We start from the raw sequence: 27,773 nt of genomic DNA, 5'->3' as shown, positions 1-27,773 counted from the left end.
TCATTTCAACGTGCATATTTATCGCCTTCCCCCCACAAGACATATATTTGAATTTACTCTTGGTAAACATAAACACAGGAGATGCAAATAAGTGTTGGGGAAGCATAAATAACTCCACACAGATAGACACACACTGAGACAGCAAACACAGACACTGTTCACCAAGGGAAACCAAGAAGTGCAGAGCACGCCCTGAGGCTGCCACCAGTCCCAATGGCTTTGCTCTCTTCCACCAAGCCAAGAGGATTTCTCCTGCTTTTGCTTTGCAGCAGATGGTGGGAGAATAAAGCTGGGGAGGAGGAGTCTGAAGTTGCAAATATCCCATGAAAGCATCATGGCAAGTCTTGGCTCTGCAGTTTCCTGCAATCATCTTCAAGGAATGGTTCCAGTTGTAGGAAGTTGCAAGTCTTTCACAGTGTGAAAGGGTGGAGGGGCATGGGGACCACCATGAGGGAGGAGCAGCAGGTCATCTTGCAATGTCTTAATTGCAGCCAGCCGATAAACCTTCATGTAGGAACATCAGGGCTAGATGCTCCATCTAGGTCCTTTTCTGCCCTCTCTAAGGTGCTGATTCTTCTTTAGCTGAGAATAATCTTCAGCGGGACATCATGCGAACAAACTCTGCAACCAACAACACAAGACAGCCCTGAACCAGAAGGCATCCATGGTCCTCAACCCAGCTCTCATTCCTTGGAGACAGCAAGCAGACAGAGTGAGACTTGGAGTCCCCAGGCTGCCAGAAAAGTCTGTGTGCTCCAAGACTGGTCCTGAGAGCTCACACAACATGGGCTTTAATTCTTGCATTAGATATAATGGGTGATAAATCCCACTAGCAGGTCAATTCATTGCCTTGGACTCCTTCCCAGGCACCTACGGTCTTGTTTGCACAAGCAACTCTTTGTGTCACACTACAGCAAGCATTGTCTCCCTTCACTGTAACTTCAGGGAACCTTGATTTACAGTTTTGGGAACATGGTATGATTTCTTAGTAAACTTGCCACTTCACAGAGATACCAGTGTGGGAAAACACAAGAGTTTTGCTAGGTATCAGCATTTTTGTAGAGAAAAGTTTACTTTGAGAGACTTCTTGTTTTTAAAGATACATGTTAACTGTAAGGATACCCTGGATCTACTTCTTGACCACCCTGCAGTTTGTGAAGTCAATTGCAATTGTTCAAATTGAGTGTAAATGCCATCAAATATAAATGTGTCTTCATTCTGCACTCAAATTGCTGAGAAACTAAAGACTCTGCAAAGAGGAGCACAGTGGAAATTACCCCCTTGATTTCTCCTTTTCCATTGATGGAGGTGTCCTTTGACAGCTAAAGTGGTAATTCACAGAGAAAATGATACTGGGATAGCATTTCATGTATTTTAGCTGTCTAACAAAATTTAGCTGTGGGAAACAAGGAGAGCTACTGTCATGTAATCAGCCACTGCATTAGAACAACTACAGCTACCAGATACTTTCTAGGAAGATAGTGGTAGTATTCTAATATTTTCAAAGCCCTCAGAGGGTCCTCCTCCTGAGGACTGAGATGCCTTGTCATGTAGGAGATCCAGGAATGCTGCTGAGTCAAAAAAATTATGCCAATTTTACTTTAAGTCTATAGTTCCTGTACTTCACACTTACTGCAAAGGGACAACTGGATTTCCACCAGGGAAAAAAGCAGCCTGCCATACTCTCACACCTTCCAGCTCTTATATCTTCTTAGCTGTCTGATATCAACTGCTTCCTTGCCAGAAACCCTGAGCTCTATTAATATTGCTCCTGCCACAGCTAATGGCTAGGATAGTAACCTAACCACTCTTATTTTTCAAAGTCCTTCTGGCATGAAAACTGTGAGAAGAAATTAATTATCTCTAGGATTTTACATGACAGCTCTAGATCAGATATCTGCAGCCTTAGTGAGCACAGCTTGGCACATGACCATCTTCTGGCATAAAGGGACAGAAACAAATTCTCTACAAACCCAGTTAACAAAGGTGAGCCAGAGAAAACAGAATCCAGCCATCTCACAGCTCTTGCAATAGATTTAAAGAAAGGAAAATGCCCCATAAAATGATGGTAGACACAGCATGTGTGCACCAGAATCTGCTTCTGTGTGAGAGGTTCTATCTCTTACCATGCTAGAATTATGGAGACCCAGTCAAAACTGAGACGCAGAAAAACGTGATACACAAATGAACAACTCAGCTGACTGAAAAAATGGAATTATTTTTTCTCCCTACTTCAGAAACCTGGGCCCTGAGCATGCAAATCTTCAGCTTCTGATCTGAAACTCTGACTCACACCAGAGCAGATGGACAGCAAGCATTGATCCCTTCTCACCTTCAAAATCAACACGCCCATCTCCATTCAGATCCACGTCCCGGATGATCTCTTCAATATCCCGATGACCCACCTGCTGCCCTAGAAGTTTCTTCATGGCTTCTCGCAACTCACTGGTGCTGATCTCCCCATCACCATTGGTGTCAAACTGCAAGTACATTAAAAATACCAGCAGAGGAAATACAGTTAATAGAAACAGATCTTGCTCTGGGTTGGTTTTTGTATTGCCCTGCTCCTGAACCCCCTATATTTTATCCATTGCTTCCATGTCCTTCCTTTTTCTCCTTTGGGTGTCTTTTGGATCCAGTCTGTCTTTTCTCCTCAGAAATCCCTTGCAAATGCTGTGTCTGCACCAGCTTTCCTCTTCCTTGCCTCAAGGGTTCCCTTATCTTAGTAATGTTCTCTGCTCCTCTCTTATTCCATGCCTGACTGGGCTCTTTCTAGGTCTTCCACTGTGCTGCTCTCTCCTCTCCTCTCTTCTCCTTCTCCTTCTCCTTCTCCTTCTCCTTCTCCTTCTCCTTCTCCTTCTCCTTCTCCTTCTCCTTCTCCTTCTCCTTCTCCTTCTCCTTCTCCTTCTCCTTCTCCTTCTCCTTCTCCTTCTCCTTCTCCTTCTCCTTCTCCTCTCCTTCTCCTCTCCTCTCCTCTCCTCTCCTCTCCTCTCCTTCTCCTCTCCTTCTCCTCTCCTCTCCTCTCCTTCTTCTCTCCTTCTTCTCTCTATCATGTCTTGTGTTGCTCACCTCTCTGGGGACACACAGAAGGGATCACTCACCTCTCTGAAGGCATCACGGAGTTCTTTTACACCAATCATGTCTGCAGTCTCTGCTAGAAGTTTTGGTCCCATGAGCTCAACAAAATCTTCAAAATCCACATGGCCGCCCACTTTGGACAAGATGAAAGATTGTATGTAAGAACTCCGTAAGTAAGCCAAGACCAGCACTCTGCATTTCTGTGTGCCCCAGAGAGCACTTGGTTCTCCAAGAAGCAAAGCACAGAAGGTATGAGACAGTGAAAAGAAAAGCAGAGGTAGTTTTACCCTGTGTTTTCCAGATTATGGGCTAGGCAGAATGAGCCCAAGCTATTCCATCCTAGCCTGCCATGGACTGTCACACCCTTATTGTATCATATATGACGTATTAGAGGCTTGATCGTTCTAGTGCTTATAGCAGCTCTCTGCTGCGCCTGTGCCAAAGGGCACGGCAAGGGCACAGCATGATGTTCCTGCATGGCCTAGGCAGTGCCCTGCAGCAGTGGTGGAGTCCTGCTCCATTACAGCAACTAATGCATGTCCAACTGTTTATTCATTGTATTAGTTCTTTTACCTGTTAGTGCCCTGAGAGCTGTCAGCAACACTCTCAAATTCCCAAGCACTCGTGTACCAAGGTTATCAGCTGCTTTCGTGTGACTGGTTGCGTATGTCACAGCTGTTTTCCTTCCCTTGACCAAGTAACTTGTCCTTTTAACATAATCCTGTGTCACAAATAAGATGCACTAAATATGCTTTTCCCTGCCTGGCTGAGGGTGATACCCTCGCTGCTACAGATGAGAGGTGACAAAAAAATGATGGTGAAAGACAAGGGCCACAAACACAGTTACAGTGAATTAGATGCGTTTGTCACATCTTTCCATGACTGCACCAGACACTGCCATCTGATGCTGCCAGCACAGCTCACTTGCAGCCCATCCCCAGGCACACAGCAGATACACAAAAAACCACCACAGAGCAACAGCCCATCCATCACCCATGTGATCAAAGCATCCCCATCTTCCCAAGCTCACTCTTCAGTCTGACACCATCTGACAACAGCTTCAATGTGACAATACAGAACTTGTGCACCAGTGTCTGACTGCCCACATTAAGGGCAGTTTTATACCTGACAACATAAGCATGAAGGACAACCCTTCCACTCACTGCTCCCATATACAGCACAGTCCACACAGTCCCTTTGATAAGCAAAAACAAGGGCATCAACTTCCACGGACCACAAACAAACAGGAGAGATGATAAGGAGTGAATATCAGAACCAAAGAAGACACGGGAAAAATCCAAAGGAAAAGAGGCAGTCAGATACCAAGAGAGCCTGAGGCAATGATGCAGGGCATAGCAGCAACAGGCAGGTACAGCTGGGTGTGTATTACTCACGGTTCATGTTGATCTGCTGGGAGAGCTCTATTAGCTCCATCTCAGTAGGCATGTAACCCATGGTCCGCATGCAGTTCCCTAGGTCCCTGCAGTTAATAAACCCATCCTTGTCTTTATCAAACTCCTTAAAGGCTTCTCTTAATTCTGTGGGAATAGAAGAACAATATTGTCAGTGACAGCTTGAAATACCTTTTCCAAGAAACCTCCCCAGAATCAACAGCACTTTATGAAGCCAGACTCTCTAAGACACTCAGTATTTTCCCACCAGGTCTCCCTGCATGAGGCAATGACTGGAGCAAAGTAAAGCCCTTCTGTCAGCAGCACTGCTGACCCATTCCTTGTAAGAGAGCTTGCTTGGACTACAACCATCACAAACTGTTCATTGCCAAACTGTGCTCCCTAAAGAAACTGCAACTATTAAGTTTTTCCAACTTTTACCTCTGCATTCTATTACATACCCCTCACTGTAGGGATTAGCAGGTAAAACAGCTTCCTTGGAACCATATTATAGTATCATGCTCCACAACGCTTTCTGTGGAGGCTGGAAGGACAGCAGTTCCCTAACAGCCAATATCCTATTACTTACTTATCCTCCCACCCTGAAGAATCTGAAATGGATGCAAACTCCTTCACAGTGAGCACTCTTACAGTTTTATACATTATTTCTTTTGCTGGGGTTTCCAGGAATTATTCCAGTAAACATCTCCCTTGATTTGCCCCAAATTATTTTAACCCATGGGGGCCAACATGGAAGGGCCAGCCAATAGGTTTTCACTGGGCAGGGAGAAAGGGGACACAGAAGGAGCAACAAATTTTACCTTCAATTTCTTCCGGACGCAGTTCTCTATCCTGCAAAAAGAGAACATATTATGTTAAAGACATTTGTTGGCCACAAACATAGTTTCAAAATAGCACTTGTTGGTACAAAGAGTTCTGGGACAAGCCAGAAAGTGAGAGAAGAAACAAGAAGGTGATGACATGTTTAATACCATCTACCTAGGAAGGCTTCCCAGCTTTCCTTCCCAAAGAGAAGTGTTAACCTGCACACATTTCTCTGGAAGCCCCTCTCCCTCTCATCTCGTGGACAGGGGGATAACGGGTGGTCCCTGAACAGAATAGACCTGGACCAACACAGCAAGATGTGTGGCCTCCTCACTGATGGTACTATTGGCACCTTCATGAAGCTCCTACATCATTCCCCAGCACCAAGTTCTGGAGCAGAGACTGTCCCTGCAGAAGTTATGATCTCCTCTAGAGCTCTGATTGTATTTCTACTGCCGCTCCTGCTGACACACACAGATCAAAACAGCTGGAAGCAGTCCTTGTAACCAGCAGTCTAGACCATCATCTGCTCCGATCACTGCTTGATCTCTGTCCTTCTGGCAGGACGGCAACAGCCATGAGGTCTCTCATGAGTCAATGTCCCAGTGACATCTCCTGCAGTCTGTCCCCACAAAAAGGTAAAAACTTCCCCCTTCCCCCCAGTCTCAACTCCATATACAAACATTTTGAAACCAGGCATGAAGGCAGACACAAAACATATACATCATCAAGGTCATCTTCAAATGAAACAGAACAAGGATTCACCATGTTCAGGAAACACTGCAACTTCAAACATCCAATCTGAATTTCTTGGAAGAAGGGGGAGGATATAAAAGAGTATAGGAAAGTTCCAACACTGCACCAGGAAGAAGAGATGAGCATAGAAATGCACTGCTTTCTGGTTTAAATGCCCTTTCTAATTCCTCTCATGGCTCCCAGGCAAATCCAAAACATCTGAGAATTTGGAAACACAGAAACACGATCCCTTTTGTCGTCTCACTCTCGGCTTTTCCCCTCAACCGTGCAGAGTTTCTCCTTGCCTTCCAGGTGTCCTCCAGCCTCACCACACGTCCCTGGAGATGGTGCCTTTGATCAGTTTGAGAAGGATGATCCTTTGCTATTTAACTGCAGGCTCCTCTGGAAACTCTAATGGCAGCTGTCAGAGTGCATAGCAAACTAGGACACACACTGGTTTACGTCTGTGCAGAAGTGGGCTGTGCCAGAGAAATGACCAGCTTGCCACTCATAACCTTCCCAGAGGCATCTCTGTGCTGGATGGAACTGTTGGAGCATGCTGGCTCTGCCATTTCATCCTTCACAGACCTGGTATTTTCAAACATGTCATCCCATTTGTTCTGCTTTCATCAACACCAAGTAATAAAACAATTCAAACTCCTTAGACCGGATGCAGGAGGCATAATTGCCGTCCTGCCTTAGATAAAATAACAGAAGAAAACCACCTGTGATAAGTTCCAGCACCTTGTGTACTTTATTTCAGTGATTACAAAGACTATCCCTGGAGATAGTGGCTGGGTGCACAGCAGGTGCAGGGCTGTGAGCGCCAGCGCTGCGGTGCAAAGGGTGCCATGACTCAGCCACGGTAGCCACTGTCTTGTGAGAGTGGCCAGAGCAGGACCCAGGCCTTCCTCCAGCACAATCCTCACAAGACCATCCTCCTCCTCCTCCCCCCTCACTGAAGACCATGTTCCAACTGACATCAGTGACACTTGTCAGATTTGGGGGCTTCAGCACTGGCACACCAAAGTATTTGCATTTGCAGGATTCTGAGCAGATTTTTGCACATAAAGATTCTGCCATCAGAGAGCCACAGACTGCAAATGCAGAAGGAGGGGGAGGGTTTATGTCCCTCCAAAAATCTGACTCGAGTGATAACTAACATCATGAAGAGGTTTTTTTTTTAAATTTGAAAGAAGATCCCCTAAAATTATTAAGGAATAAAATTGCTTGGGATAAAATGGGCTGAATCACTCTAAAGCTTTTGGAGAGCATATGGGAAGAGCAATAAAACTATTCCAAGAGTTTAGATCTAGATATGAGCAGAGGTGACCCCCAGAGAGTCCATTATACTTAAGGGTCTTACCCTCATTTATTTCTGTTCTATGCACAATAAATCCTGTCGGCCTAGAGAGTCAATAAAAGTAAAGCTGTTTATTAGATGCACTTATTCTACATCAGGGTACTTAGAAACATCATTAATCCTATTTTGGAGATCTCTTAGGGTACAGTGAGCTTCCATGGCCTAAGCAGGATGGACACTTGTCCAGCTGTCCACTAGGGAGCTGGACCTATCTCCTGTGACAGGCGGCTCTGTGCAGGTCAGCAAGTATGCTTGTGTGAGAGTGTGTTTCATGTTTTAGTGACCTGGCACAGGGACTATGTGATCGCTTAGTGGCTGAAGGTTAGGAAGAACAAAAAAAAAGCCCTCTGATCAATAATGACACATAATGACTCTTTTTTGAGTTGTTGGTTGAAGGAGAAGTTTCAGAAATAAAGACCTACTTGTCTCCTGTGGCTGTAGATTAACATACCAACACACAAGTAAAACAGAGGCTTCTTACAGAGGCAATAAAGCTCTGATTCCGAGGTAATTGCAGTGAGCTTTGTTTGACCACACGAACATGGAAGGCACTGGGTAAATATGTGACAATGCACATATTCACTCATACATATCCATAAAAGGTGTGTTAATAATACATTTCTGTTTGTCTTTAAATTAATGATATTGTAGGAGTAGAATGTTTGGGGGCAAAAGTATGTTTTAGTTCTTGTAAAGACACAATACTGGGGTGCATACATAGAAGCACATATTTGTATTGTTTGTATATAAATGCATACATTGGATGCATATGAACACATAGTTACAATAGGTGTGACTGAATAAATAAATATGGTTTTGCTATTTCTCTCTCTCTGTGTGGGAGGGTAATAGCATTTGGTAGCCTGGCGCTATTTGCAAATATGAGGACAGCCTGATGTTCCTTGGTTTAACTGGCTGGGATTGTTCCAGTGTCAGGCTAGGTATGTCAGTGCACAAGAGATTGTGTTTGGGTATCTGTGAGGAGGCAGCTGTCTGCTTATTCCTGCTGGTACTAGTGTGCTCACTGTGAACTGATAGGAACAGTATCAAATATGGACGGCTTGTTCCCAATACAGATGCCCTGATTTGCATTTAACTGGCTATTTAGGCCTTAAATGCTAATCTGAGCCTCTGGGAAGGAGAGGTGGGTGTCTTGCTAGAATAACAGCTTTGAGCACTGGACTCTTCCTGAGTCACTATGATTATTCAAGTCCTGAAGTCCTAAAACCTTTTCCTGAGCCCATATGATTATGGCTACTTGAGTGTAGGCTTGGATCTATCTTCCATAGCTGCAATTTTAGAATCCTCCTTTCTTGGTGTTTAGGCACAAGGGTATCTGCACATCCTTCAGGTCAGACATTTGCCTGTGGTTGTATTTGCACTTGGAGCTGGAGCCGGGATGCTCGAGACCCAGGACTGGGAGTTACAGAGCTCCACACAGACGGAGCACGGGGGCAGTTCCGCATCCCCGACTCGCGTCCACATGGCTTTGTGTGTGTCTCGCCCCGCTTGGTTTGACTTACGTACAGGCTGCCTGTTTTCTGCGAAGCCCTTCCTCAGGAAGATGCATGCTGGCCCCAGCAGGTTGTGCATGACGGCGCAGTTCTGGGCCAGCACCATGAGCGGACCCTGGTATTCGCAAGCCGACGACCCCTCTTCACTCGTCTGGACAGCTTTATAGCTCGTCTTCTCATCATGGCGGATCTTCCCAGCCAACCAGCAGCAAGCAAACAACACAACAGAGGATGTTACCTCCCCATCTTGTTCCTCTGAAGTTTTACTGAACCGCCTCGCAGAGACGTAATTGCTAAATTTCTTTCATCGGGTGCACACAGCGTCCCCCCCACCAGCCTATTAGGATTTGTACAAAAGCAGTAAGTCCAGGAGTTCACTTTCAAAAGCTGATAGAAGAACAACCAAGCACAAGAATTTCACCTTGAAATTACATCAAACTCTCAGCACTGCTCACATCTACCCAGACACAGCCCAAAGCGCCACACTCCCACAATCAGCCCCAGAGTTAACACCGCCTTGAATGAGCTGCAAAGGACAAGCACATCCCAATTTAACAGTACGTGTGCCAGCCCGTACTCCAGGCAAACCTGCCGGCAGAGTCGTGTTGGCCAGGGCATCCCCAGGAGACCAGGCAGGGCCTGCACAAAGCCACTGCACAGGCTCCACATTACATTTCAGCAACACAGCATCACACGCTTTATCACATTATCAGAAGACCATTTACAGCATCAGGTGGCTCTGCCAACTGCAGGCTCACGCTGCCTGTGCAGCTACTAATTAGTTACATCCTCAGGGTTTGAGGCACTTACTGCCCTGGCCTCTTCTAATCACTGACAGTCCCAAAGTGGAGATCAGGCATGGGCACAACATTTTTGTGTGTTTGCATTTGCACACTTTCCTGAGTGCACATGTCCTGCTAAGCTAAGGCTCCAGAAGAGAATCCAGCATTGGATTTTATAAGGAGGCACTGCTTTCCTTTTATAGAAATGCATTTCCCTGGCTCTGCAAAAAAACTCTTATCCTGATATTCCCATGCAGCTATAAAAAGCCAACACAACCCACAGGACCCTTGGTTTTACAGAATAAACATTAATCATACATCAGACTCCTCTTCAGGAATGATTCTACTTCTACAGCCAGTGTTCCCACTGGTGATCAGAGAAGCTCTGTCAATTGTCATTGTCTCTATTAACCCTTTCATTAAATCCTGAGGTACATTTTCAGGCTAAAAGACCAGACATAAACACCCCCCCATTCACATGTGTCTACGACTATTGTATCTACTCTCTGTGTCCGCCATGTGCTATTACACTGCATGCATGGTTTGTAATTTGCCTTTTTGTACACAGTCTTACACCAATCTGCTCATGTATAATGTCATGTGAATATTAAGCATCAAAACAAAAATAACTCAGAAAGCAAGCCATGAGGAAAGAAAATGATGAAGCAGAAAAGCATTTTTGTTGCAGTCATGGATGAGAAAGGAATCTGTCTCTGATTAGTTCTGACACATAGGATACTTGTCCTTAAACTGAAAGATAAGCATCCATCCACAAATGGCATATTACTAACTCAGCTAAATGTCAAGGCATCTGTGTTGAACTACACAGCTTTGTGACATCAGTGCAATGTATTTTCAAAATTATCAGCTTTATTTCCTGGCACATTTTTCAGTTTAATATACCAAATAATATGAATCACTTAAATAGCCCACATTGGTTCTGTGTTTAATTCCAGTGAAGCCATGTGAAGGATGCAAAGCCCCACAGCCCCAAATGTTTGTTTTCTGACACTTCCAGTCAATAGTTTATTACCAAGCTATTCAGCAGTACCTCATAATAGTCATCCAAGTATTTTTCTGTCTCGATAGAGGTTGCCAGTTTGACAAAACAGTTGCCAAGAGCCACTGAGGATTGTGACCAGTCAAACTGCTGCAGTGCCAAAACACCATGGTGAACAGTTCAGTGGGGCTCCCTGCCCTGCCCTGCCCTTGCAGGCAGGATTTATGGCATTCAATGTTCCCTCTGCCAGGAGTCTCACAAGTTCTCCTGCAAATATCCACTCAAATTCCCTTTACCATGTTCCTTCTATATCCCAGAAGAGTGGGGAAGGGAGCTGTGATATTCGTACGGGGCAAAGAAACATCAGCCACCCATTACACGGGAAACAGCAGTGTGCATGACAAAGAAAATGGAAGCATAGGACTGGAGAGATCAGGCTTTCCCAGTCCCTTCCCTGAGCGAAGGACCACTAACCTTCCTGGCCAAGTCTGGCCCTTGGCTGTGTCAGACCAGCAGATTATGGAGTGAGAAGAGACCTGGTTGATCTAGAGATGGCCAAAGTGGAGAGGTATGGTGAAGTGAGGGACTTTTAATTTCTGCATAGCAGAAGCACACCAGGATTCACTTCATTTTCCTGCCTGAGTGTCAGAGGGACTTTGCAGAACAGCAAGCCAAGAGGGGCCTCCATCCCAACTGCAGTATTTCTTGGAGGGAAAAGCAGCCAGGATGGCTTTCACAATCACTGGGGGGACACTGTGACAACAGGAAACTGAAGCGACCAACAACAGACATGGAGTCAAAGCCTGAACAAGCAAGGTACCCTGGTGTCAGCCAGACCCAGACCAAGTCAGCTGGTGCCTGGGAGTGAATCCCAAATTTTGGGTTGACATAATGTACTCAAGAGTTCAGACTGTCACCCAAGAGCAGCTTCCACACACGCTGTCTGCAGTCCCTCCTCTTTAACATTTCAGCAAAATGAGTTTGCTCAAGGTAAAATCTGAGAAAAACAACTGGGATCATATAACAACCAAGTGAAGTTGTGCAATGTTAAGACTGATCTGCAAAGTCTCCACTATAATCACGTGTGTTGCGATCAAAAGAATGGCAGAGCACCAGGACCTGTCAGGATGAGTGTGCGAGGCCTTATTTCATAGCTCACTAGAGTGATGTCTGAGAAATTCTCTAATTCAGCTTTGCAACTTTTTCTCTTCAGTCCTGACATCCCAGGTCCTTTAACTAGGCACAAAGTGAGTTATTCAAAGCAGTTTTTAGGAAAGAAAGCATAAATTACCTAAAAGACTGAGGACACAGAATTTACAGGTTTTTTAATTCATTTTGATTCAAGCAGCCTGGCTACATGTCAGACTTTGATTGCAATCCCCTTGCACAGCTGCAGCCAACTCCTTTTATTCCAAGTTGGAGACGAGCTACAAGAAACCAAGTTGGTTTTTCGTATGTGCAACATTTGGGTGAACCTCCGTTACTTCTACATCTCCCTGCAGGTCACCCTGACCTAGGGACTGGTCTCAGCACTGCCTAACTGCTTCCCTCATCAAGTATCCCAGCTGCCCCACAGCAGCACTGTGCCATTACCAGCTTTGTTTACAGCAGCAAAAACAACAAGCAAATTGTGTTTCTACACAGAAGAGGCCAACATCCAACCAAAAGAAGCACTCTGTGATGGAGAGCCTCTCCCAGACAGCTCCCTCCCAGAGGAGCTTTCCCAGGCAGCAAGGTCTCCTGGATGGAGCATCTTGATGGCAGTGGCATTTCACTGTTGTCAAGGTCTCCACAGAGGCAACATCTCATTGCAATACTTTGGATGATCAGCATAACTTTATCATTTATGGAGAGTGAACTGCATAGTTTTTTGCTGAGCTATTAGATTTGCAGCAATGCCAAGTGAGAACCATGTGGCTGACAGGTACACAGTGCTGTAAGATTTTCCTCAGTCAAACAGGAAATGTTTCTGGTGCATGTCATTCCCATTTCGACCCAGTCCATAACAGCAGAATTATTCCTGAATCTAATTTGTCCCAGGACCACTGTAAAACCTCAGCACAGAGCAGACTTTGGGCTGAAGCCTAACAGATACACGTGGCAGCTCACAGATGAAGTCCAGCTGGGCCCAAGCATGGCCATGGTGACGTGCAACATGATGCACGAACACACAGCCAGGGCCCAGTGTATCCACTCAAAACCAGACACATGGACAAACACAGCAGAGAGAAAAACATGCTTCTGTACCCAAACACATACCAACAAAACTAATTGTGTGCATATGCAAGGATGGAGAGACATAAAAACGTGTGCATGTCTACACACAGGCTTCTGTGAGGACATGCACTAGCAGGTGAGCACACTCCCAGCACCATGCAAGCAAAGGTATGTGTGTGATACACAGAAATTCCCCATTTCTGCACTCACAGCAAACCCACTCAGTTGCTTGAGATGCCTGTGTAGAGACGTAAAGAGGTAAGGACACACATGTATCCTTATCAGATGGGCCGATAGGTGTGCATACTCTTCTACAGCAATGGCAAAACGAACAGACATATGACCCTTCACACCTACGTGGATATATGTCCCTACACCCTTGACACATGTGATTACTCATGTAGGTAACTCTCAACTGAAGCACGTGCACACGCACAAACTCACACGTACACACACACATCAAGTACACACGCCCTGGCAGGAGTGTGCCAGCCCACTGTGCACATCAATAAGCACATAGTTGCACATACCCAGAGGAGAGCTGTACACACACATCGAGCAGGACACAAGCCTACACACACATTCATTTACACACATTATGGCTCTCAGCATCCTGGCCTCTACTGGCTGCACTTTTGTGTGCAGCTCTTACAGAAAAAGTCTGGTGGAGAGAGCTGAACCCTTCATACTCATCTCTGTGTTTCTCCCATCTCCCATTCTCATCTGCCCACAATGTCACCCATCCACAGAAGCAGGAGTGGAAATGCACAGCGCACTTTGATTCAGGGAACATACCTTTTTAGAGAGGTTTCTCAGTGGAGACTTCACACAGTTGCCCATAATATGTTGAGGCTGCCTTTCCGGTGGACTTGGTTATAAAGGAACTGAAGCAATTGATCCCATTAAAGGTATTCCTTGGGAGCAAAGCAAGAAAGGCAGTACCAGGCAAATCCAAACAGCTACTGGCTGCTGGGGCTTTCCCTCTTCAGGGAGCTTTTTCTCTCTCTGCCTCTCTCTCTCCGTATTTTACTTTATGTTCACTTGAAGAGATGAAGCAGGAAGGAGAGGGAGGGGAGAGAAACAGACAGAAAGAGAAGGAGAGAGAGGGAGAGAGAGAGTGAGTGAGAAGGGGGGAGAGAGGGAGGCGGGTGTATAATCTACATCAGATTAATGTTCAAATCCCTCCCACCCCCCTCAATCTGCAGGCAAGATTGTTTCACTCATAGGAGAGAGCTGTTTCAGGGAGAATTAAAACAGAGAGGCGATGCAAGAAGTGATTTCAGTGATGAGTTCAGTGAATCTAGCTAGTTTGGGTCCACACAGCCTCTGAACACTGCATCCCTACCCACCCCCTTTCTAACTCCTCTCAGCTTTTCAATCACCACAGCGCTAGGCTGGCCAGAAGGCAATCCACTTAGGGGCTTGGAGCAGACCACGGCTCGTTTCAGAGCAGAAATGGACCATTTATCTGGGTGGGACCTGTTTCAGCTTATAAATACCAGCAGACCTAGAAGTGTCTGATTTTTTTCCTGTCACGGTGGAAGCAAGCCTGGAGACAGCAGTCCTAGGACCCTACAACACTCTCAGCCCCAGGACGGTAATATTTAACCACAAGGGAGAGACCTTGAGCCAGTCTTGCAGTAAAGTTTTTCCAGCTTTCTGCAAGTAAAAATCAATTGGCCGTTTAACCTGCACAAGTCTGCCAACGATGGGCTCACACCTGAATCCTAAATCTAAACAGTTCCAGGTTAGATAATGTGAATCAAAGAATTTTGACATCAGATCCATCCATTGCAAGAGCCCAAGTCCTGGAACAAATAAGAGGCACTTGAACCTAGAGCCGGCTCTAAACTTTGGACTTTATGCCTGTAGCATAGAATAATCTCTGAAAGAAAAGGGGTGAGTCCCCAATATATTTTCTCCTGATCTCAGGCTGAGCATAAGAGCATTCAGTCTGAAAAGAAATTTAACTTGCATAAAAAACACATCATCACACTCAGGATCTGAGCAGGATGGTGAATGCACCTTTAGCTATGAAGGCACCACAGCTGCAGCTCCACAGTGATGAGAAGTATGAAGAGCTAACTCCTTCAAATACTGTGGAGACAGGGATGACATTGATCTTCACAGAATCACAGAATAATGAGGTTGGAAGAGACCTTCAAGATCATTGAGTCCAACCCATGCCCTAACACCTTAACTAGACTATGGCACCACGTGCCATGTCCAGTCTTTTTTTAAACACATCCAGAGATGATGATTCTACCACCTCCCTGGGCAGACCATTCCAGTACTTTATTATTCTTTCCGTGAAAAACTTTTTCCTAATATCCAACCTGTACCTTCCTTGATGCAGCTTGAGACAGTGTCCTCTTGAATCTTACACCCTGTTATGCAGCAGGCTGGTTGGACACTCAGGTGTTCAGCTGAAAGATTTCACATCTTTGTTTGCAAGTGTGGTTCCAAACAAAAGCTTCTACAAAGACCTACGCCATGGGCTGAGTACTTGCACCACATGCTTTTTGTGACAGAGCCCAGGACTCACTCTCATAGCAGCTCTAGGGCTGTAGGACAGAGAAGGATGAACTGGCAATATCACAACAAAGCGGGATTTCTCCTTCCTCCCTGATGGTGCTGTGGCAAATTAAGTATGATTCTACAGTGACTCAACAGTTGCTTTAGAGTTTAGAGGCATCTTCCACCTAAGGAGATGAGTTTAGGAATCCAAGTATGACAAAAGTCCACAGCTTCTCCAGTTCCAGTCACAGACAGAAGTGCATGGCCATAGGGGATGGTGTTTCTTGCTCTTCTTTGTACTAACGGCTTCCCAAGAGTGAAGGCAGTGGAACAGCCTCCTCTCAGATTCCCTCAATGACTTCTTCATTGAATGATCTGGGTAGGAGCTGCACAAAGGTCCACAGGCTCTTCAAAACAAGAAGGTGCAGCAACAGATGCTGGAAGACACTCCTTGTCTGCCCCTTGTACCCAGGGCTGACTGAGAGGGGGACAGGAAGGAAGACCTCCACAGCAGAGCCTACCCACACTAGGCTGGAAAGCTAAACTCTTCCTGAGTTGGGCCTGTCTCCCACTGTCACGGGAGATGCTGAGGAAAAATAGTCACTCTCTGGGGACTGTGCCATCCCTGGGCCTTGCAGTGGGGGACTTCACAGGAAGATGCTGAAACTCCCAGCTGCTCTCAGGCTTCCCATCTTTAGCCTTCTTTCTCCTTCCCCTCTTAAAGCAGCTAATGGGAGGCTGATCCTCTGACAAAGTGCCAGTCATTAATAATGTCCTCTGTCAGCTAGAGCCATTCCCCAGGCTCCTTGTTTATTGAAAAAGTGCTTGTCTCCCTTGAGCAGAAGCTGCCACACAGCGAGTGAGGCGCCTGGGCTCCTTCCAGAGACAAACAACTTCAATTCCAGAGTAGAGAGGAGAGAGAATTGCCTTTCTGCTGCTAATGAATCTCTCCCTGACAGGAAGCATGGAGGCCAGCCCTGCAATTGAGAAGTGCCCATCTCCCACATTGTCCCAGAGAGAGGGAGGGAAAGAAAGGGAGTCAGACATCTCCTGCCAGAAAAATCCATCACAGCTCCCAGACTGCTGTGGGACAGCTTTGGAATACAGCTGTGGAGTGTGTCTTACTGAGCTTGAAAAGCCTCTCAACAAGATGGTCACCCTCTAAATACTAGCTTGCAGCAGAGCATTCAGAGCCAGCCACTGTGGTACATCACTGTGTTTGCCTACTCTCCAGCTTTTCTTCCCTGCAGTTACAGGCAGTTGTAGGAAACGTGCAGGGCAGAGTGAGAGGGCTGAGACCTGCTGCCAGGCTTGGCTGGGAGTTTGCAATCCAGGATGGGAAGAGGGAATGGGAGCCCATTTCCACCAGGTTTGCAGCACAGTTACAACCCTTCGAGTTCTGTAAGAACTCTAGTGGAGCTGCAAGGCCCCAAGAGATGCGATCATAAACAACTTTTTAATCCCCTTATTTACCCTGACTCTCTTAAGAGCAACTGGGCAGGACACCACAATCTAGCAGACAGCCCCTGCTGAGCCCTGAGGAGGAAAATCTCTCTACAGTGGGATCTTGTTCCCATCACCACCACAGGCAGCTTAGAGATAGGCAGGAAAGTGGAGCTGGCAGAAAGGTCATTAGAAGATTAGGTTAGAAGGAACACATTTTCTCCCTTCCTCCAACTGAGGCTGCTGTAAGAGAACAGGATGCTGAGAATAAGTGTGTCAGAAACATTTCTGTGTAGGTGCTGATCTGTGGGTATGCCTATATCTGGGGTAGTCAGTATGCATGTGGGAGGGCTGCACATGCATGTATACTGGTTTTCCCACACTGTTCTTTGTGGCAATCACACTGTTCTTTTAAGGTCTGTGTCTCTGTTGTAAGCGTTCTAAAAATCTGTAGGAACTGTGTGAAATGCGAGTCTTGATGCTGTTCATGCACCCTCCCTTTCTCCTGAGGTCCAAGGTGGAGAGCAAAAACCTCAGGAGACGTAGCTTGGCACAGAGCAAGGTCTCAGCTCACGGGAAAGAAGCATTTGGCACACTGACTGGCCTGAGCACAGGGGAGGGAGAAGGCTGGGTGACTTGGCATTGAACAAGGAATGATTTAGGTGGTTTAATATGTCTGGATACTTTAAAAAGCAGCAGTGTTGTGCTTTGGGTTAGCACCTTTAGCAGAAACGCTCATTTCATAGGAAAATGTTGGAACCCATCATAGCTAATCGCTTGGCAGCTGCTGGAAACTTTATCCAATGGCAGCAAATATCCAACAGACACAACAGAAAGACCAAAATCAGTCCAAAACATGTGATTGCTTCTCAAACTGTAGCTTTGCTTGGCAAAAATTTTCAGTGGAAGTACAGATTTGTACAGGGACTGTTCAGATGCTAGGCCTGTTTCAGTGCACAGTCCTTCACATGCTGGAACATTACATCATTGTTCTCAACACAACATAAAGACTGCAATGTCAGTAGGTAGTGGGTAGTGTATAGTAAAGCAGGGAAAACTCTTTCCTAGCATCTTTTCACTGAAGTCCATAGTTCTACTAAGAGCCCGTTAATTGCTTCAAACATTTAGTATTTTAAAATACACCATCTTACTTGATTTATCCTAACAAGGCAGGAATTTTTGTTGTACTTTTTCCTACCCCAGAGTGGAGAGTGCATATATGGATTAGTAGCTTTCAAATCTGCTTCCAATCACCCTTTATCTGGTGCCTATAGATCTATATTTTAAAGGAAACAGATTGTTCTATAAGAAACTATCTTGTTTGCTGAATGACCTCAGATGAGCCTAAGCATTTGGATTAGGTAACATCCTCCTGTTGCCAGTGCTGTCAAGGACCTCATTTTGAAGCTCCCAACCACTGGAACATGCACTGGCACTCTGAACTTCTGCGACTGATTTCCCTTTCTTCTTCTGCATCAGCTCCCAAGTGCTTTTGCTGCACATTGAGTTGTGTCTTCTAACCTCAAATGAACCTTGGATAGTTCCATATGCCAGTCAGACAAGTACATGTCCATCTCAAGGGGAGGCACCAGCAGGTATTGGTGGATGCAGTCCAGATTCTCATCTAGGGAGAGGAATATTTCTGCAGAGAGTTTGGGAACTTTCTTTGCTGTCAACTGTTCCAGGAAGAAAGTGTTGCTGACTCATGCTGTGAATAATATTCTCTTCCATTAGAGCAACTGGATCATAATCAATCACAAACAATACAATGTTTATTAAAAAGACCAAGGATATTTTCTATCCCTCTCAAGGTAACAAAGCCTGGACTGCCTGTCAACTTCTGTTTAGAACAGCTCTGGCTGTAAATAGCTGGCTTCATTTTGCATTAGATGAAAATAGATGGGAATGTGCCTTCTCTTGACACCTTCCCTGCAGATCTGATCCAAGTATTTTGCATTAGCCCAACTTCCAAGTTCCTACGCAGGAGATGTGTTGGCCAGAGCACAATGTACTGTGGATATTTGCTGATGATGATTCTAAAGACCATCAATGGGCTACAAAAAGACAAGTACAAACTTGACTGCTCAGAAGCTGCTGAGAGGATTCGTCATGTATATGGGGCACAGAGGTTGTTTAAAATAAACCTTACGTGATCCCTTCTCTTTGCTCCAGAATATGAGAGTTTTGTGCCACTCTGTCCAACTGTGACTACTGCAAAACCAACTAATTCTGCCTGGCTCCCTATCTCTTTGGAAATAAGAGGGACAGGGGGTCACTGTTTGGCTGGCACACTGAGGTGCTACTGAAAACGTGGCTGATCATCAGATGAGCAGAGACCTGGAAACCAATATCAACCAAATACTCCGAACCAACCCTGCAGCATTACATGAGCTTTGCCACCATAAAACAGACATCTGCCTCACTTCTAATTTGAGTAAGGATCTGATGGCACCTTTAAAAGGGCCAAACTGTGTATCCCAGGTCTCTGGCTATATCTCAATACAGCTGGTCCCAAAGTTTCTAAACCCTTTGTGTCTTATTTCAGCAGAATACAGTGGGGTTGCTGGTGTTTTTACTACTTCCTGCCTTCAGCTGTTGTGACATGATGCTTCACAACGTTACACAGTTGCCTGTGTCCTTCCAAGAGCAGAGAATGTATTTTTTTTCTGCGTGGGATGAAACAATGCTGTGTATTCTTTCCAAAGATGGTTGCAAGATGCAAAGTACTCTAGGGAAGGAATGGGTGGAAGAAATATTAGAATATTGCTCATGTCTTCATTCATGGATAGTATTGAGTTCATGGTCTTATGCTGGTGCAGAAAGCTACTAAAAATCTAAATATGACCATAGCTAGGACAGTTCTTTCTCTTTATTTTTAAGTGGGGCATTTGATTGAAATTTGAGGATTACTCAGGTTTGTGGGCTCTGCTGCTGCTCTCTAAGGTAACAGGAATGTCAGAGGATTATTGAAAGGGAGCCCAAAGTTAGCTAGGCATCTTTTATTGAATGTACACCATATAGCTGCTTGTTATTGGAAATCAATACCACTCATGGACTCATCAGGGAAAAACAGTTACTGAAGCTGGAATGCTACAAAGTACCACAGCTAATTCAGATGACAGCGTGCAGCCTAGCCACTACATCTAAAGCTAAACTTCCCTGATATTGTGTTGAAACCCAGGATTGCATAAAAAAAAAATCAAGGTGGTAAAGCTTAACAAAACGGACAGTGGACTTCTATAAATGATGATTAATTTATAACTGAAAGGTTTTTTTTCTCGCCAAAGATAAGCTGAATCTAACCAAGTTTGTGTATTTCAGTGCATTAGATCATACTGCTGTGTATTTCATGAATAGAATATTTAATGAATGTTCTTTTAGCTTGGTTTTATTTTGATGTCTTTCTACAGCCTTTTAAAACAGATTTGTTTAAAAAGTAAATCACTGACAAAGATTAATGTTTGCTGGCAGACCCACTGCAGGCAGGAGGCTTATCCATTGCCCCTTAGTGATTCTGCGTGTCTGGCTCACATCCCTCAAGCTCTTTACAAGCAATAAACGTGATAAACTTTTCTCCAAGCTGAGCAAGGAGGGAACTGAGTGGATATGCTCAAGTGGAACAATGTTTCTCTGTGTCTGAGTTCGTTACATATAAAAACATGAGACGTACCTTGGAAGGTGTGGCGGGTGTCAGCAGGCAGGTGTGTACGCAAACGCCGACTGATGCTTTAAGCACAGGAATGCATAAGCGTGTACAGAGATGGTTGTGTAGCCACACAGAAGATTTAGCAGACGCTGCACGAGCAGGCTGTGTATACATAGACAAGACATGTATATGAAGGCTTTTTACGTCAATCTACATGCATGGACATGGGCTGCGGCAACTCATGCAGGGATGGAAGCACAGAGGCTGTACGGGCCCCACGCAGGTACCCGGACTCCTGTGAATACGCAGCTGGGAGCGGGTCTCGACTACATCACGGCAACAGCGGGGCTCACCTCGGGTCTGACACACTCACTGGGCGGCCCAGGGACAGGGCATGCCCCGGGAGCCCAGAGCGCGGCGGGTCCGTGCCAAGGTGGCTCCGCCGGGCGCGGAAGGGCCCCGGGACGGGGCGGCCGGGCCGCGCGGGGGCGCGCCGGGGCCGCCGGAGCCCGGGCCGGGGCCGGGGCCGCCGCCGCCCCGCTGTCCTGGAGCCCCGCGGCGGAGTGCGAGGGGGAGAGGCCGCCACGGGGCAGCGCCGTTCCCAGGGAGTCCCAGCGGGACGGGCAGCAGCGGGGGGAATACTGCCGTCCGTGGGAGTGTCCCCTGCAGCCACGGGGACTGCCTTCCTTCTTCGCCCGCGCCCTTTAGGGACTCTTTTGGGGCCGGTACAAGCCTTTAGAGGTGCCATAAATCACGTAGGAAAAGTCGGTGCAGGATACGGCATTTCTCCAGTTTTTTTCTGCCTCCTAATCTGTGCACCCATGCTCCGTACTCCAAGCAAGCCAAGACTATGCCACGGGACCAGCATCACTTTGGCGATCAGTCATGCTAAGCCAGAAGTCTATTCACCCCAAATTACTGTGAAGATTTAACAGTGTTGATGAGCAGTTTAGTTAGAGACTGTCTCAGTTTGTCACGAACCCTGACATGCCACTGCTTCACCTTACAGGCACAACACAGCGTGCGAGCACCTGGAAACCCAGACCTTTCACCTTCACCTCGCTACCCCACAGCGTGACACATGAAAGTTTCCATTGCTGGCATCGCTGCTTCAGAGCAGCCCAACAAGCTGCAGCCTCCCTCGCCAATACACAGCCAGCTGAAAACTTCCGTTACTGAGCCACGAGCCACTCTTCCCTGGCAGAGCTGGCCAGGGCTTCCTCGTTCTCCACGGGTGGAGCTCCAAAAATGGTCCTGATGCAGTGGCTGCTCTTGGGCAAAACTCCCATTAGAATCAGCTGAAGCCAAAAACATTGGAGGGAGCAAAGTCATCTGGCAGATGAGAAGATCAGAAAGGTGAGAGGCTTTTTCTCCTTTACAAGGCACCTTTTCCCTACACGCTCTTGGCTAGTGAGAAGAGAATGTTCTTGACACATACTTTCCACACAGGCAGCCTGGGGACACTTCCTGCCCCAAAATGGGGCCACTTCTGTCATCCCAGTTTGCTGTAAGGTCCATTAAAACCTGTTACGAAGAGCTAAAGCTCAAGAATAAAGGAGGATGGAGCAGGACAAGAAAAGGAAAATTTTACAAGAAATGCAGAAACATTCCTTCCCTATTTCAATGGTAATGTGGATGTGAACATTAAAGTAGGAATGGAAGATGGTGCAGGAGATGCTTTAAACTCCCTGCACAAATAGAAATACAAAAGCTCCTTTGGCCACAGTGCTAACAGCAGAACCCTGTAAATATTTCATGATTCTCTACGGCAATTGTTGGACCCCTTTGATCCCCATGCTACCAGAGGCAATTGACAGAAAACTGTTGGGGAATCACTTGACTGAAAAATTTAACAGTCAGGCAGGGTGTGAAAGCTAAACGGCTCTGAAAACGTTCAGGTGTCACATGGCAGGATCGTTTACAAATTAATATTGCATAGCAAATGCCCAGAAAAAGCTCTTCTTGAAGGTGCCAGCTAGGCCCGTGCTGAAGCACAGGAGGAATGAAGCGAGGAGAGCCAGCAGTTCCCTGTGCTGCAGTCCCCATACAGAGTTGTGGTGAGCCAGGTGCCAAGCGGCTGCTGCACTGTAGGCACTGCAGCCGCCACATCACCGCTGCCCCAGGAATGCCACAAAACTTGCACTGCGGTCCTGCTGCCACTGCACTGCTGTCCCGGTCTCTGTGCTGCTGTTGCTACTGTTGTCACTTAATAAACTGTGTCTTGCTGTCAGGCTGCCACCTCACCACCACCCCAGCTGCCAAGGGGTCACTCCTGTTGCTGAACTGTGATCTGTAGCCACACTAGAGACACTACAGGACCCTCATACTCTTCTGCTCTGTAGGGGTAGTAAGCATGCTCCCTTATGCTTCACAACACTCTTGCCACTTGGCCACTCCAACACTATCCTATCAGGCCAAAATTATATGAAATATCCTCCTCACGCTCCCTTTTTCTTTCCACTTTCCCACTTTGCTGCATTATTACACACACATCCCTTGCCAACTACACCTGTGTCACAGCACTGCTCTCACACTGCACTGAGTTCCTGCCACTGCAGGGCCACTTTAAAACACTGCTGTCCCACTGTCCCACACAAAACCAGCCCATACTCACACTGCACTGTCACCAAGTAAGTCTGTGGCGTTGTCCTCATGCTAACTCACAGCCATGCTTCCAAAACTGCAGCATGGTGGTAATACTTCACTTGCTGCCTTCTGCTACAGCAGGATAGTGCTGTCAGATCAGCACAGCCCTTTGCAAATATCACACCAGAAGTGACCACTGCTGTATAGAATGGCTCTTGTTTGGAATATTGTATTACTACATCAGTAGACCGCTAAACTCTTCTGTCAGGCTAGAACACTCCACAATTATCACACCCAGGCACTGCCAAACTCCTACCACATGGCACCAGTATCACATCTCTGCTCTGCCCCAGGATTGCTTTACCACACCACTGCATTGCTGTGTTCTCCAGGCATTCAGAGCTGCACGCACTGCATCCTAACCCAGTACAAACTCCACAGCAGAGCGCTCTTCTGCAACTGCTGCACCGAGCCAGTGCAAACATGTCATTAGGCTAAGATGACATCCTGGCTTATACTTAATGCATCATTACACTACCCTACTTTTGTTAATTAATGTACCACTCAATTATAAAATGGTAAAATAACCTAAAAGAGTATTACTGCTTAATGGTATTAGAACATCACCGCACCAATATAGCATAAGCCTAATTAATAAAATATCACTGTATCCTGTATCCTGGCAGTATCTTAGCATTCTTCTGGAGTACACACCCACAGTGCACTATATTGCTGTGCTGGTTATATAAACACAGTGCTTCTTCCTTCACTCCGTCTTTTTTTGTGCACAGCTACAAATCTGTCTCCCTCAGACACAACCCTCTAGTCCCGAACTGCTCCTTTTTGCTGTTACTGCAGTAATTACATCCTCCATGGAGTCATCCCTGCAATATTTTCTGTGTATCTGATTGTACCACTGTAGTGTCTGCATCTGCGACCACATCACTGCACCACCATGGAACAGGGTGATGACGTTCCACATCTGTAGAGCTGGGACAAGATATACTGGTGCTGCTGGACCACAGTGCTCTGCTGCTGCGGATATGCATCACTGTGCTCCTCTCCTATGTACAGCAAAATTACTGTTTTAACTGTTTCACAGTGGGCTGTGTGGGCTAGAAAGAAGTTCTCATATTAAATGAATTATCTGCGGAGCTGTTGCTGTCTTCTAATCACAATATGGAGCAGACTGGTGTTACAGCACCTGCAGCCTCAGACTGCAACCCTGGACTTGCCTGCACCTATGACCCTGCCACAGCCCACGCTGCAGCCTGGGCTCTTGCAGGTGTAAGTCCTTGCCTGTCTCAAACCTTTTTACACAATGCTGGGCATTTTCACACAATGCTGGGCATTTATTTTTTCATTCACAGAAACAAAATTTGTATCATTCTGTGCCATGACAGAATTTCCATACATCTTACCCCTGAGCTTTTATTCATCACAGGATTTTGATATCATTACAAAATAAAAGCTTCATGTATCTCTTTCTGTAACCAGCTCTTTGTGTATCCTAAATTATAGTTCCCCATCTTGCCCCTGTACAGGGGGATCTATTACAGCCCGCTCCTAAAAGTCAGTCCTAAAATCTCCACTAAATTTTCCTTCTGTCATAGTTACTTCAAAGAAAGCATGTGAGAGATGAATACGGAGAGAAAAGGGAATAAATAACACTACGCTCTAAAAGAAAGATGCTGGTGTGTGTGTGCGTAAGCACTGGTGCAATGTACTCAGTGAAAAAGTGAAAACTAGAATTGTATCTCTCTCATTTCTGTAAAGGGCATTGTTCAACACCACAGATAAATTTTGCTTCATTTACAGCTTTCAGAAATGTCTTTTGACACTGGAATGTGAGCAGCAGAGCAGATAAAATAAAGATGCTGTTCAGGTAAGGACTGAGTTCAAAACCAGAGGGGTTTCCATGAGTGGGAGACAGGGCATGGATTTGTTTGTATTTCTGACGCTTTGGGGACATACAGCTCCACAGACTTAACATCTCTTCTCGAATACATCTTCACTGCCCTCAAAACTACAGCGTAAGTCAGAGCCAAGACCACGAATTTCAAAGCCTGCTGCTTGAATACTGCTTTTTGTAACCTGGCTGAGCATCTGTCTCTGACCAGGCTCTTCCTTATTGTTGCAGCAAAATTTTAATCTAGACTTTGGGTGCACCATTGGCACAGGAAAGATAAGACTCGTTTTGAGTTAAACATAACCATAACAGTCCTAAACAGCAGACTGTCAGTGAGGATGGAAAACTGTTGTGCTTTGGAGAGAACAGATGTGCTTTGATTTTTATCTGGAGAAGTCAAGATGAACAGAGATAGACAACACTCCCATATTAAACATATGGGTGTATCACCCAATTACAAAAATTTTTCTAATTCTCTCCATAATCTCAGTCTGAATGCGCTCCTTGCAAAGCCTCCCAAACATGCATTAAAAAAAAAAAGGAAAAAATTTTTAAAAAGAGAAGAGAAGAGAAGAGGACTCAACAATAAACCCCAGAAATCATAATTCTGGTTTAATCAATCATTTCCAGGGCTGGAACTTAGCCACACAGGCTACTGGCTTATATCTATAATTGTGCTTCTGGAAGATTGCAGTTACATTAATCTTCCCAGAGATTACATTTTCCAGTAACATCCCTAGATGTCTCTAAAAGAAAATTTCAATTTAGTCTCCCTCTGCCTTTTCATTTTTAGAGGGTAACCCTGTTGGGTAATTTCACTACCAAAAGCAGCTAAAAGTGACAGCTTTGTACCGAAAGAGCTTGCAAACACCAAAAGCATCTGTTCCATTCTAACATAGTGACTGGGAAAGCTTCGGAACTGGGTCAGGATCTTTTTTTTTGTCGTCCTCCCCACTACCTTCTCCTGACAGCTTCTGCCATCAGAAATGATTCATATGCTGATTGTACAGAAATGTACCATAAGGAGATGTAAACAAATACAGCAAAGCAAGGCGGGGAGCCAGAGAGATTGAATCTAATAAGTAAATAGCTTTTAAAAATCCGCTTCTCTGACTCTCACCCTCAGCAGGCAGAGCCACAACTTCCCCCGGCGACAGGGAAAGCACCGGCACTTCCCCCGTCAGCACCACCGAGAGCGCCCTCCGCAGTGCCCGGCGGGGCCGACGGGTGCCGGGGGCTCTGACCCGCGCCCCGTCCCCGGCGCGGAGCCCTCCTCGGGGCCGACCCCGCAGCGCCCCGGCCGTGCCGCAGCGCCGGGAGAAGTTCGGCAGGGGCAGCCAGGAAGCAGTGCATTTACAGCTGCGGGCTGCGCCCGGGGGCGCGGGGGGCTCCGGAGCGACGAGCCGGAGGTCCGTGAGCCGCAGGAGGAGGAGGCGCGGAGGGAAGGAGGGTGGAAAAAGAGGGAGGGGTGGGTGGCGAGGGGCGCTTTGCCCCTTACCTGGCCAAAGACCGAGCTGAGCATGGGGTGCAGCTGCTGGATGAGGGGATCCGCTTCCACTGACCGATCGCTGCCGCAGGACTTGGTGGAGCACCTGCTGCTGGATTTGGACAGAGGTGAAGCGCCTTCCGAGAGCTTCAGAGACTCTCTGCTGGACCTCTGCCTGTGACTGAAGAAAAAGTCCTCCTCTGCCTCCTCCCCATCCCTGTCTGAGAGGTGATGCTGGTCCTGGGGGTGACCGTGGCTGGCGTGCGGCGGGAGGTGGTGATGCTGCCTGGATGTCCGCACGGGTTCCTTGCCGCTGCCTCTCCTTGGACCTCCTTCCGCCGGCTCGGGCTGGCTCTCCCCCCGTCCATGTGACAGCTTCCCTGCACCCCTCGCTCCGTCCTCCCGGGCGCCCGGGTGGCAGAGCGGCCTGCGGGCACTAGGCTCCCCGGGGAGCTGCTCCTGGCTCAGCTCCCTCCCCATCTGCCCGCCTTGTCCTTTGCCGTCCCGGACGCGGCTGCCGCGGGGCTGGGGTTGGCCGCCCGCCACCCGCCGGCTCCCCGCCGCCTTCAGCAGCGAAGTGCGGGACTCACTCTTCGCCATGGAGGAGCCGCTCATAGCGGGGCCGCTAGAGCCGCATCCCCGGCCGGGCGGAGCGCTGCCGCTGCGGGCAGGGCTGCGGCGCGCCGCTCACGGCATGTCCTGCAGAGACCCGCTTAAATCCCGCACCGCGGCCCATGTGACAGCGCAGACAAAGGCCGCGGCAGGGGCGCTCCGGCGGGGGCTGGCGGGCACCGTCTCCCCCTCCGGGGCTCCCCCCCCCCCCCCCCGCGCCGCCGCCGCCGCCTCTCCAGGTGAGCCAGGGCCTCCCCCCGCCGGGGGCCGGCTCGGGCCGGGGCGCGCCGCAGGCGAAGCGGCCTCCGCCGAGGGGTGCGGGCGGCGGCGGGCGGCGCTCCCGCAGCGCGGCGGGCGGGCAGGGCCCGGCGGCCCCGGGCACGGCGGTGTGGGCCGCCGGGCCGCAGCCCCCCGGCGCGGCGGCGGGCGGGAGCCGCGGGAGCATCGCCCCCGGCGGCGCGGACGGCGAGGTTGGCGGCGGCGTTCCGGGGGCGACGGTGGGGGAGGCCTGGCTCCCGAGGCTCCCAGGAAAGGAGCTGCGTGCCTCCGAGAGCAGAGCCGGGAAGGCGAGCACCCCTGCCCCGCGGGGTGACCCACCTGTCCACACGTGTGCCCCTCAGAGAGTTCCTCCGCGCCGCAATCGGGATCCAGCATGCTGTGGGAGTCGTG

At 47.5% G+C, this 27,773-nt stretch overlaps 1 protein-coding gene across 7 annotated transcripts; it reads right to left on the bottom strand.

The window, feature by feature from the left end:
* Positions 1-27,773, bottom strand: CABP1 (calcium binding protein 1). 7 transcript variants are annotated; one of them, XM_048322765.1, is made up of 9 exons: positions 26,505-26,595; positions 20,536-20,673; positions 13,701-13,945; positions 8,920-9,096; positions 5,291-5,321; positions 4,473-4,616; positions 3,102-3,211; positions 2,333-2,480; positions 1-621 (listed from the first exon to the last, which is right to left on the bottom strand). In XM_048322765.1, the coding sequence occupies exons 3-9, from the start codon at positions 13,743-13,745 to the stop codon at positions 596-598; spliced, it is 681 nt and encodes a 226-aa protein (XP_048178722.1). In that variant the 5' UTR covers positions 13,746-13,945; positions 20,536-20,673; positions 26,505-26,595; the 3' UTR covers positions 1-595. The 7 variants fall into 7 exon arrangements, with proteins under 7 accessions (XP_048178722.1, XP_048178726.1, XP_048178723.1 ...); XM_048322769.1 differs by lacking the exon at positions 8,920-9,096; XM_048322766.1 differs by lacking the exon at positions 20,536-20,673 and having other exon boundaries at positions 26,505-26,593.

The sequence above is a fragment of the Corvus hawaiiensis genome, chromosome 18 (genome assembly GCF_020740725.1).
Source record: "Corvus hawaiiensis isolate bCorHaw1 chromosome 18, bCorHaw1.pri.cur, whole genome shotgun sequence".
NCBI classification, from domain to species: Eukaryota; Metazoa; Chordata; class Aves; order Passeriformes; family Corvidae; genus Corvus; species Corvus hawaiiensis.
Note: the sequence above shows the minus strand (reverse complement) of the source record. Positions and strands in the feature narration are given on the sequence as shown.

Bases quoted from the DNA above. Each gene is read 5' to 3' on its own strand.
- CABP1 (XM_048322763.1), bottom strand. From the start codon at position 27,107: ATGAGCGGCTCCTCCATGGCGAAGAGTGAGTCCCGCACTTCGCTGCTG. The intron at 4,617-5,290 runs GTAAAATTTGTT...CTATTCCCACAG, and splicing joins GCGTCCGGAAGAAATTGAAG to AATTAAGAGAAGCCTTTAAG. The intron at 3,212-4,472 runs GTGAGTAATACA...TCTTGTCCAAAG, and splicing joins CCAGCAGATCAACATGAACC to TGGGCGGCCATGTGGATTTT.